At 37.2% G+C, this 12,477-nt stretch overlaps 1 protein-coding gene, 1 long non-coding RNA gene and 1 other non-coding gene across 3 annotated transcripts; 2 read left to right on the forward strand and 1 right to left on the reverse strand.

The window, feature by feature from the left end:
• Nucleotides 1–946: 946 nt before the first annotated feature.
• On the reverse strand, nt 947–3,434 carry LOC139188857 (uncharacterized). The gene is made up of 3 exons (XR_011572217.1): nt 2,840–3,434; nt 2,185–2,243; nt 947–1,330 (listed from the first exon to the last, which is right to left on the reverse strand). It is a non-coding gene; the product is annotated as an uncharacterized lncRNA (long non-coding RNA).
• Nucleotides 3,435–4,243: 809 nt separating this feature from the next.
• Nucleotides 4,244–4,315, forward strand: TRNAE-UUC (transfer RNA glutamic acid (anticodon UUC)). Its single transcript has one exon. It is a non-coding gene; the product is annotated as a tRNA-Glu (tRNA).
• Nucleotides 4,316–6,395: 2,080 nt separating this feature from the next.
• Nucleotides 6,396–11,293, forward strand: LOC114827552 (guanine nucleotide-binding protein subunit beta-like). Its single transcript, XM_029109575.2, has 6 exons — nt 6,396–6,762; nt 6,876–6,970; nt 8,023–8,450; nt 8,843–9,200; nt 10,231–10,344; nt 10,908–11,293. Exons 1-6 carry the CDS (start codon nt 6,657–6,659, stop codon nt 10,941–10,943), a joined length of 1,137 nt encoding a protein of 378 aa, XP_028965408.1. The 5' UTR covers nt 6,396–6,656; the 3' UTR covers nt 10,944–11,293.
• The last annotated feature ends 1,184 nt before the right edge of the window (nt 11,294–12,477 follow it).

The following is a 12,477-nucleotide window of genomic DNA, read 5'->3' on the forward strand; positions in this document are numbered from 1 at the left end:
GTGGCTAGTGAAATCTTTGCGGGCGCCTTATTGAACTAGAAGTTGCCCAGTGGTAATGTTTTTCGGCCGCGTTGCTTACCTCTAACCGAAAATTATTTAGCGGTATTTAGACTTTACTTTGTTGGAGGAGTATCATGAGCTGAATTTCATAGAGAGCAATCTTTTTCGTTGCTGAACAAGAAAGAAGCACACGACATGCAAATGAAACTTCAATTCCCGATCCCAGAATTGTACTGCCATCGTTTATGCGCTTGAGTGAACGTCAACCGTTTTTTTGACATCTTTAAGCGACTGTCAGCTACCACAACTCCAAAAATTTTACCCTCCTACTCAACCGAAATGATTTTGTGGCTATGCGCGCGCTCTCCCTCTCTCCAATCATTTTGAACGAGAGTGGGCAACATTTTTGTTATTGTTCGATTGATGGGCACCTGGCATTGTCAGCAGCAATGATAGCCCAAGTAGCAATAGAACTAGATTCCAACCTTTGATGGACATATCATATTTGCTTTTGCATTGTGAGGCAATTGCTACTTTTGCCAAGAAACATGGCATGGGGCCAGGGAAGTGGAGTATACATTTTTTAATGCCCTACATAAAAATATATTTCGTTGTAAATTATTTTTAAAATAACTAAAAGCGTTTTTCTTAAAAATGTTTTTAAAACCGATTCGTAGCAAAAATTTAAGTGATCCTGGAAAAACAATCAAATGTTTTTTGCAAGAAGCACATATCTAATGCTTATTCTAAAATCTATTTTTACCAAAAGCACCTAAGTTATTTTAAAAACACTTTCAAATGAACCATGCAAGTGTCTCTTTGAAAGCGCTACTATAACTCGCAAACACAAACTTTTTTTTGCTAAACATAGTAATAAAATGATGTTAGTTATCAAAACGTACTTTTAACCATTACAGAAGCAATCACAAACATGCTATAAGCAATTACTAACTAACTAGGAAGAAAATTATAAAGTTCTCTTGTTGACAATTGATAGAAATGAAAATTGTACATATACAATTTATTCAATTACACTTTGTTCATGTTTGGTGTTTGGGATTGGATTAGATTGAATAACTTACTAAATTCAAGCTACGTTAAAGGATGAAATTATGGAGTCCAACTTCCAAAAGAAGTTATGACACACCCCGTCCCGAAGGAGGGCATGCTGGTCGTCACGTGAGAGTGACGTAACCATTTATACAGTTCGGAAGCTTTAAAAAAAATACAATTACTAAAATGAAACACCCGAGAGTGAGTCCTACTTTTGTGAATTCTGTCAGAACACCGCTGGATTCCTCGTGGCCACCAAAGCTCTGCTATCTAGAACCTGGAGGGGCGCAAAACAAAGTTGAGTGGGTCAGTAAAACAAAGTTTTTCGAAAACATTTCAATTAACACATTTCTAACCCCTCGCTGTAAAACCTGTATACTTTCCCATAAATTAACATATATATACCATATATAATCTCAAACTCAAATCTCAAGTCTTTAACACTTTTCAAGAAAATATGTCATGCAATGCATCAAAACATAATAAAGATGCATCAATATAACAGGTGAAATAATAAATCAACCGTAGACCCTACAGTGTCCTGTACGGCTGATTCTATAGCTCACTATCCCATCCAGCCGGAGTCACCAACTGTGACCTGTACGGCCCTGCCGGAGTCACCAACTGTGACATGTACGGCACTACACTGCACATAAGTCGGAACTACCTATAGTAGTCTGTACGACTAAGATGGTGAAATAATACGCTCTAGTGCTTCTCTCATCAGCCATTTGTGCACATAATCTAAGGTCACCTACCAGTCGGAACCCCTCTAATGGTCTGTACGACTGGCATGTCGGAACCACCTCTAGTGGTCTGTACGACATCCACCTACTTGGATCCAAGGCGAGCGTGCGGTGTGGTGAATAATATAAGCATTATCACCTAGGGTGCAGGTTATGAGCTTCCAATGCAAATCACATCATCATTAATTCATATAAACCATATAAACTCACCTGATACTCACCTGTGCATCCACAGCACCAATTCAAACATATATACACATCAATTATCAATTCATATATTTCATAATGTGCATGCATGGCATTTTAAATCATACTTTCATTTAAATTCAATTTCTGGGAAAAATCAATAGTATATAGGTAAATATAGAAAATACTGTCCACTCACCTGGAGTTCGCCCTACAACTCCCTAGCACAATACATCAAGGCGTCATCACGATCGGCGCCTAGAACAATAATCAAATCCAACCTCAGAAATCATATCGATAGAATATAACTTATATAAAACACATCACTACGCAGTTCGATCCGGAAGATCTGCAACTCAGATTTCCAATCCATAACTTCCAGAGGTCCACAATATACCTCTAGGACAACTACCTAAAATTTCATTACCAACCAACGGTCTGATCTCCGTCAATTTCCAAAACCAAGTGACGGTTAACATTCTATTTTATGAACTTACAACTCAAATTCCAGAAGATCCGTAAATCGGATTCCCGATCCGTAAGTTCCTATAATCCTCAAATATTACATACTACGACGTATCAAAGTTTGGTGACGATCCAACGGTCGGATCGTAAATTCACATTTTCACCTAACCACGAATCGTAACGAACTTAGGTTCAATTACTCAATTTACGTCCATCAATTATCAAAACTGAACCTAGAGCATTAAACACATGCTAAGAATGACATTGGCGGGCCACTGGCCATGCGCCGCCGCACGGGCCGCCCCGGCTCGCCGGAAAATCCAACTATTTCAAAAAATTCTCAAAACATACAAAATTGAAGATCTCAACGAGTAGAGCAAACTTTATACCTGAGGCCAAGGCCAATTTGGCCTGGAAACACTTCAATTTCACCAAAATCCGTGTGGAACCCTAGAATTGGGTGAGTTCCAATTCGTCTTCAAATCAACTCCGTCGTCCCAATCAATGCTTGGGCTTTGTTCTAGGCCTCAAGAGGAAGCTATGGGTGGTGGCAATTGAAAGAATTTGCTTCGGGATTGGGTGATTCGAAGCCAAAGTCGCCGCACCCCTTCTTGCGGTTTTCTCCATTTTCAAGGCTAAATGTCTCCAAATTTGAGATGGAATGGATAGAGGAGAGGTCATGGAGAAGTTTCCAAGTGATTTCTTGAAGCAATTCGCCGGAAAAATGGTGGAATTTCGAAGGAAATGTGTAGAAAATCTGACGGGTCGCGCGCGGGTCGAACTGGGTCCGGCCGATCCCCTCATTTTCCTTCTCCCTTCTTTCCTCCTTTCCCTGATTCTGATTGGTCCTTCCCTTCTCTCACTGTTCCGATTGGTCCATCTCCTCCTTCCTTGGTTGGGCAGCCGATCCCCCTTCTTCTTTCTTTTATTTCTGATAGGGCAGTCCACCTCTCTCCCCTCTCTAACTGGGCAGCGCCCAACCCTTAATTCCCCTTCTTAAAACTGAAATTCTACCACAAATAATTGAGTTACTAAAATGTCCCAAACTTTAAACGTTAATATCTTCTTCGATATAACTCCATATCACGAACCGCGTGCGCCCACGCTTCCGTAGCGACGAGTACTACGAGGATAAGCCAAGAAAACAAATCTTAGATGGCACGACACAACGATTAACCTCGAATAATGCGTGTGCCTCAAAGGGCATATTTTTTTTTTTTTTTTTTTTTTTTTGTAAAATCCTTTATTAAAACTTTAGAAACTCTTAAAATCAGGGACGGGCTGTCACAAGTTAGTCATGAAAGAAACTTATATTCGCATTCTACCATATTTTTTTTATGATAAATGATATGCTAATATACCCTAAATTTATCTAAACTAGGGGAATGAGGGATAGTTTGAACTCAAAAGGAGTAGGTTGAAGAGGAAGATTCAAACCAACACTTGCAAAATTAATAATTGTCACGCTAAACATTTCTTAACTTGATAGGTACAATGCCTATGCTTGGATTTTTTTTATTTTCTATCTTATAAATGATATCATTATTGGGGTAAAACCCTCAATTGTTAGGAAACCCGCATCAAGATGTATAAGTATTATTATTTTCAGTGATTGCAATAAACCGCCATTGCACCTATGGTTGAAAATTGGTTCATCTATATATACTTATTAACTCTGGGCAACATAATTGATCTAGTTTGTCTATGGATTTAGTAAAAACAAAAACCCAGGTTATGAACTGCTTTGTGAACATATATTTAATAAAAATATTGTGAGACCAATGAACAAGGAATCCATTGTCGTCCAGCGGTTAGGATATCTGGCTTTCACCCAGGAGACCCGGGTTCGATTCCCGGCAATGGAACTTTTTGGCATTTTATTTAATTTTACACTTTCACATATATGCTGCTATATTTTATTTTCTTTGGGAAAAGACGTATATGATCTGTGATCTATTTGGGATGATTTTTATGTTTATTTTTCCTTTTATACAAGTGATACTCGAGGTTTTAAATGCAAAAATAAATACTCTAAACAAGAATTGTACTATTATATCGAATGAATTGAATTCAATCGATGCATATTGATATTCAAACCCAAACTCATATAGCTATTCAACTCACAAACCCATGCTGCTGCCACCACTCAGGCCCCTTCTCCCCACTCCCCAACCACCACAACAACCCCACTCTAATCTCTGAACAAACAATATTATCTATATTAAGAGAGTGAAAAATGGACTTAGAGTCATAATGTGTTAGCAATAATGTGGTCGAATTCGTCTTTCACGAGAATCGAACTTAAAAGCTCTCACTTACAAGTAAAAAAGAATACGACTAGACCGAAATATTAACTGACATCTCCCTTTATTTCTTATACCAATTTTATTTCACTTTTTTTTACGAGGTAAAATACCTCATTTGCTCATGTATTTAGTCAAAAAAAAAAACATAACAGAATTAATGGCAAGACCAATAGTGCAAGAACTAAAAACGAATTAAATGACAAATATGTAAATCGCGAAGGAATTCAGGACCATTGCTTCAAATTATTCTATTGTTTGCATTAAATGAGAGATTTGTCAGTGTGTTGAGCACCCAATACATCCAATGTCATAAATTATAAGAAAAGATTTTTTTTTTAATTTTTTTCAAGTGCCCATCCATCTATAGATGGGACTTCATCGCAATAGTGAAAAATAATCATACCTATGCACTATGATGCGAGTTTCATATTCACTGGTTCCCATCTCCTTAACAAATAACAATTTAATTCACTAGCACTATCATTTATAAAAAAACAAATTGTTGATCCATTTGTATTATATTTAATTAGTTTAATTAGTTTATTTCCATTCCAATTGCCTAGTTTTCATATCCATTTATGTATTTTATGAAATAGAGTAGGATTCTCTTCTCTCATATTCTCATCCTATTCCCTTCCCTCCTCTCACACATTGTTAATATTGTCACCCAATGTGTCTATTCACACATTTTGAGCTTACAAAATGAGCTAATTAAAAAACGAATAGGATCCTATTTGTGGAGATCCAAATGATCAATCAATCGTGTCCGTTCATTGTACATCGTGCAATTAAAAATTATTTAAATTTTTTTATTTAAAAATTAAATATAAACAGTATCTAACGAAAATTGACCAAATGGACACAATTGATTGATCATCCGGATCTCCACAAAGAGAATCCATTAAACAATAAAGTTTCAACCGGTCCCTCGCTCCTTGAGAATTCAACACATAAAAATATAAAATAGGGAGTTTTAATGAAAGACTCTCGGTATTGTTCATTTTTAACGAAAAATCATATTTTCACCTTTCCTTGGTACTATTCACTATACCTTTATTTGTCATTTTTCATAAAAACTAAAATTTTTTTTTTGGACTTTTCGTTAGTTTTATATATAAAATAATTAGAAACAAAATAACTGTGACGTGATGTTTGAAAAAATAATATCGTGTTAATTTAAAAAGAATTTAACACAAGACATGACATTACTCGAACAATAAGCTTTAATAACAATAAATTTGTTCTATGAAATTGCTATACTAGATAATTTTAGACTTAAAAGATTTATGAATCGAACAGAATGACATAATCACAATAAATCTATTCCATACAAATTGCCATACTAAATGGACTTTGAGTTTAAAAATTTATATTCAAACGAAAAATAAGAATAACAATAAATCTGTTTTATACAAATTGCTATATTATATTCAAGCGGAATGTGAATAACAACCAAATTCGAATCCGAGCAAAAGTTGTAGCATTCACATGAATCGTGTGACATGTGAGTTTATGACATCAGACTCCACATGACACGGTGTCTCACGTCCACAGCATCTTCCGAAGAAAAATTGCCAAGTGGACCAACGCGGGACCCGGAGCCGCCACTGGAAATTACACCTGTAACCTCACGACTCGCACGCAAATTGCCACAACGTCTTCACAGGTCACACCGCTCTCCCTCCCTCCCTCTCTCTCAGCCACGAGACCAGAAGCCAACAACCGTCTTCGCCTTTTCACCTTTCACACACGTACATTCAGAGCTTCCCTTCCTTCCTCGCGAGTTTTAGCTTCCCATTGGATTTGCAGAAGCAGAAATGGAAACCCTAATTTCACTCTGAACCGGAGGACTCTTTCGACTTCTGCTCCATGACCCAATCCTGAGCTCGAATTCCGAGCAATGTCAGTTGCGGAGCTTAAAGAGCGCCACGTGGCGGCGAGCGACACCGTCAACTCGCTCAGAGAGCGGTTGAAGCAGAAGCGCGCCTCCTTGCTCGACACTGATGGTATGGCGGTGGTGGGGTTGCTGGTTTGTTAATTATTACCGAATATTGTTCTACTGGATTGTAATTTTTGGGGGTTTTAGATCTAATTGGTTGTGCTGGTGGAATTTTTGCAGTGGCTGGCTATGCAATGTCTCAGGGGAAGACTCCGCTCACATTTGGCCCCACCGATCTTGTATGCTGCAGAACCTTGCAAGGTCATACAAGGAAGGTATGATTGCCCACATGTAATTCTGTGTGTTTTTGTGCCTGTGTGGTCTGTGTTGTGTTTTTTTTTTAAAAGTGATCATCTTTCGGTTCTTTCGAATCACATTCGTATGGGTTAGTGGAATTGTTGGGCATTGGTTGTTTGAAGCGTGCTATTCAGATTACAAAGCTAGTTTCTTTTATGTTTTTGGATATGTGAAATTGTAATGTTTGGGTTTGACTAGTTGGGAGAGTGTGAGTAATTGTTGAGAGTGAAATCATACCAAAGAAAAAGGGCACGAATCGTATCGCAGGACAAACTAGCCTAAAAAATGGGTAGGTTGATTAGGGATATGGACTAAGTTAAATGTCTAGAAGACAGTAATTGGAGTTAAATGCATTCAAGACAATGGTCGAAAGTATTAATGGGTAGTGGCATTTCAGGCAGCAAGCCCAATCAATACTAGGAGATTGACCTGTAGTAATTGGAAGATTTTAAATTTGACATCGTATAAAGGGTAGCCCTATTGCCACCGTAAAAGAAGTCCTCTTTCTTAACTGAACATTTGTATCCTCCTACATGGTTCCAAAAAAAAAAAAAAAAAAACTAAAAACTAAAACAATAATTTGTTTGAAAAGAAGTCATGTCCGGGGGGTCTCAGCCTAGCCATGTCTTCTTTCATTTTCTTTTGAGATTGTGGGTGTAGAATGGTAGAATTGTCCAGCTAAGAAACTTTCAGGTCTAAGAGAGCTACTACCCGTGATTAAATTGCTATAGAGTTTGTGGGAGGTGAGTAGCTAACAAAATGTGCAATGGAAAATTAGTGGAGAAAGAGCACAGTGGTTTTGAGGTTTATAAAAAAATAAATTGGATATACAAAACTATGCAAAATTATATAGGAACTAAATTGATTCACATTTTGACATTATGAAGGAAAAGAAGTAATAGAACAAGATTTGTGTTACTCTTCACCCTTACAAATAATTAAAATCAGTTTATGTCTAGTTAAAGTATTTGTGATGCCAGTTGAATATGAGAAGGTTCTATAAGATTTATGCTCGCTGAGACTGCTGTAGGTGTATTCGTTAGATTGGACCTCTGAAAAGAATCGAATTGTCAGTGCATCTCAAGACGGGCGTTTGATAGTGTGGAATGCGCTAACAAGCCAGAAGACTCATGCTATAAAATTACCTTGTGCATGGGTCATGACTTGTGCTTTCTCACCGACTGGTCAATCTGTTGCTTGTGGTGGCCTTGATAGTGCTTGCTCTATTTTCAACCTGAATTCTCTGTGCGACAAGGATGGGAATCTACCTGTATCAAGAACACTTAATGGGCATAAGGGTTATGTTTCCTCCTGTCAATACGATCCAGATGAGGACACCCACCTGATTACTGGATCTGGAGATCAAACATGTGTTTTGTGGGATATTACTACTGGACTCAGGACTTCAGTTTTTGGAGGTGAATTTCAGTCTGGACGACACACTGCAGATGTACTGAGGTATACCGGCTGATTTTAAATGGCTGTATGCGTAACATTTATTGCATCTGGAGTTTCTGGTCCATATTCATGTCCATGAATTTACGATGTAATGGAACTGTTTGCTCTAACATACTGAATGCTGTTAGAAATTGTGTCTAGGCTTGCCATTCATTCCTAACTTTGACTGGTAAGTGATGTATTTTTAGTTATCCTGATATATGGTTTTCTGTTCTGTATTTGAGTTTAAAAGAATATTCCTTAATCCTTAATGTTTCCTCCTGTACCTTTACCGTTTGCTTTTACTTTTGCTTTTCCATCATGAGCACTCTATTTGTCACACAAATCTCAGTGTTTACGAAAGGATACTATTTCTCATGGAATTCTAAGTAAATTGTTTTGCATTCTTTCAGTGTATCCATCAATCAAAGCAACTCAAGATTGTTTGTCTCTGGTTCCTGTGATACAACTGCTCGATTGTGGGACACTCGTGTTGCAAGTCGAGCAGTGCGAACATTTCATGGTCATGAGGGGGATGTTAATGTGGTAAAGTTCTTTCCAGATGGAAATAGATTTGGAACTGGCTCAGATGATGGAACTTGCAGATTATTTGACATTAGAACTGGGCACCAACTCCAAGTATACCATCAGACACACAGTGATAATGATGTACCACCTGTGAAAACAATTGCATTCTCAATATCAGGAAGGCTTCTCTTTGCTGGATACACAAATGGGGATTGCTATGTATGGGATACTTTGCTGGCAAAGGTAAAGCCAATTTCGTTGGCCATATTCAACCTCTTCACCAAATATGAATATGCTTTTGCATCTTCAATTGATCCCCCTTCTTTTATTTAATAAGTTATTCTGCTGATGCCGTACAGTCATGTTGTCTTGTACTTTAGATTCTAGTTTTGGTCTATAAGCATTTTATTCAGCATGTTTATTGGCAACATCTTGCATGGGTGGTACGTCACATTTACATACATTTGATTTATAAGTTATTTTTTCTAGTCTCAAATATGACTTGTAAATATAAGCATTTTATGAATGTTTTGTTTTTTAAGCTAAACACAGCAGAATGTCTTGTTCACAATGTAAAGTCATCCTACCCAATTGGTTCCATTTAGCAGGGTAACTTGAAATTCTGTAGCTTAGCTCTTATTTCTCCCTTGATTGTGTTTCTCATAGGTTCTAGCACTTGATATAATCTTAATATAAGTCTCACTTCCTTGGTTGAAAATACAGTTAAGGTTTTCATTTGTGATAGTTATTCTTAAAGCAAGAAAATGCATCTTGGATTGTCAAGGTTTCCTGGTAAAGTCTATTGCCATGTGCCCTGCCTATACCGTGATCAATCATAATGTCAAAATAACGTCTATAGCATTGCATGCAATTTGAGGAATAAAGTTTGTTTAGTAAACCTCCTTCAATACCTAGGGTTGGGGGAAGGAGGAGTAGCTGTTGGGTTCCACCTTGGGAGGTTATGGTTGTCCATGCTGCAACGTAGAAATGTCAATATTTTGTAAATAAAAATGTCAATATTTTGTAAATAAAAATGTCATACTTTTAAATGTCAGAGTCATAAATTAATCCTGCCAAATGAGATGTTATGGTGCAAAATTTTCATAAATACAATCGTAACACTTTTAGAATGCCTAGTCATAAACTAGTCTTGTAAATCTTGCATTTTGATTTTGTTCCATCATTTTATTAATATTGGCTTGTGGCTATGGATTTTATGGCAACGCCTGTAAAAGGATGAATTGGCTCTAATTGCTCTCTCATTTTGTGACAGGTGGTTTTGAACTTGGGATCCCTCCAAAACTCACATGAGGCACAGATTAGCTGTTTGGGTTTGTCGGCTGATGGAAGTGCCTTGTGTACAGGAAGTTGGGATACAAATTTAAAGGTTATTTCCCTTAGCCCTGTATCTGTTATTTCACTTAGGCCATTCTGCATGCAACATGCATGGGAAACATTATTTTTACTATTATTCGTTGATTTATCTTCTTAATGCGTTTCTTTCTGCAATCATGAATGCAAATAAAAGTAGAGGAAAAAGAATATAAAATAAGGCAGTGTAATTTGATGTTTATGTTGCAAGTTAGTACCCTTTTTATGCTCATATCACCAATTCAAGACATGTCAATAGCCAATTAGACTGTGAGTGCACTTTTATAACACATGGCAAGCATTTATTGGACGGTGGCACCACTAGGACTAAATATTGGTTGCACGAGAGAATCTCTCCTTCCTATGACACTTTGACATGCAAAAGCATCCTTGTATGCATAATCTACCACGGGAGTTAAGTATCTTTGTTCTAGTTATCCTATATCTCTGAGTCTGATATTCATGGAGTTATGCTGGTTTTCTTCTTTATGTTCTCAATCAGTCTACCATGCATCATTCATTAGAAAAAGTGCCATATTGCTTATTATGAAATATGACTTTACTTCGTGTTTATTTCAGATATGGGCTTTCGGAGGGCATAGGAAGATAATTTGAACCAACCGGGAAGCAGATACCTCCATCTTCTGTATCCACTGTTCTCAATGCCTCGCATAGTATGTCCTTCGTAGCTTTCTGTATTGTTGATGAAGATACTGGGTTTGAGAAACTAAAAGATGCTCTAATGTGTTGCTGCTTGTTGTAACCCCACATGGAAAAACAGTCAATTTTAACATTGGGAGAAAAAAGAGATACATTTCACGAAAACTCCGGCTTGAGAAACCGTCCCATCTGCTCACTGCCTGAATATATTCCCTCTGTAGCTACCGTCTCCCACGCGTCCATGTACCTTCCGTTAGAATGTTGTAAATGACTTATCTGTTTTATCTTACGCTCTTTGCCCCTTATGTTTTTCTATTTGCTTGCTCTTGTTTTTGGGTATTTGTTGTTTTGAAAATTAAAAGATAGAGGGAGAAAAGAAATGAAAGTAAATAACTAATGTGTGTTTACTTACCAGGAATGAATTTGCAAAGAAGTATTTGTTGTTTTAAATCTTTTCCTGCACTAGTCATCGGCATCGCCAATAGCTATGTTCCTTTGCAAGTACACTTACTGTAGCTAGACGCGGCAGAAGGCTTAGCTTTAAGTTGTTGAGTCAATGACTGATGGAGACGCTGCAGCTGGCGGCGAGGAGGAAGTTGGAAGTCGATGACGGAGTAGAGTGGCTGTCGAGGGTGGGTTGGGGTGGAGAGTTTTGTCTGCTGTTGAGTTTTTTGGCTTTTGGATTAGTTTTATTTTTCTTATAATTATAGTTAAACCTATTATTGCTAGGTTAGGGAGAGAGATGCGGTAGGTGGTGTGTCGAAATTTAAGAAGGCTAGTACTTTTTTGGTACAAATATTGGGTACTGAAGATTTGAAGCGTTATTTGATGGCTGAGAAGGTTTATGACAACCTTTGACATAACATTTTGAATTTGGTACAAGATTATGAAGGTGTTTTGGAGTTTTATTTAATACATGACATTTCCAAATCACAAGAGTGAATGAAACGTGGCGCGGTGGCCTTGTATTCAGTTCTAGTTCTCTAGTGTTAGAGCAACTTCAGCATTGCAAACGCCCCTTAGAGCTATTCACTATTGAATTCACTCAGTGAACATTAACTGTCCTTAATGAACAATAACTGTCTTTTGCATCTTCACTCCTAAAACTGAATAGCCCTGACAATAGGTAATAAAATATTAGTATTTTTTATTTTATAAAATAGTACAAAATAATTTTATTTGTAATTTCGGATAAAGCACCGAGAGCATCACGATAATTCCCTACCATTTCTTCACATTGTGAACTTGGAACTTGTATATTTGGACTCCTGGCAACTTTAGGAACATAACTGGGTTATTGCATGCAGTGGTGGATTCAGGATTCTCACATTGGGTGGTCATAACCACCCAATGTAAAACATAAAAAAAAAGAAATAAACGATAAACTTACAAAAACTAAATAATAATATTTTTCATTCATAAATCATGGTAAAAACAAAGCTAGGTCATCATGAATAAAATCCCTTCTTCTAATTTGTAAATACTTGCC

Source organism: Malus domestica, chromosome 10, assembly GCF_042453785.1.
Source record: "Malus domestica chromosome 10, GDT2T_hap1".
Taxonomy (NCBI): domain Eukaryota; kingdom Viridiplantae; phylum Streptophyta; class Magnoliopsida; order Rosales; family Rosaceae; genus Malus; species Malus domestica.

Excerpts from the sequence above, each read along its gene's own strand:
- LOC114827552 (XM_029109575.2), top strand. The coding sequence starts at position 6,657 with ATGTCAGTTGCGGAGCTTAAAGAGCGCCACGTGGCGGCGAGCGACACC. Across the intron at positions 6,763-6,875 it reads CTCCTTGCTCGACACTGATG|TGGCTGGCTATGCAATGTCT; the intron begins GTATGGCGGTGG and ends GAATTTTTGCAG. Across the intron at positions 8,451-8,842 it reads CACACTGCAGATGTACTGAG|TGTATCCATCAATCAAAGCA; the intron begins GTATACCGGCTG and ends GCATTCTTTCAG.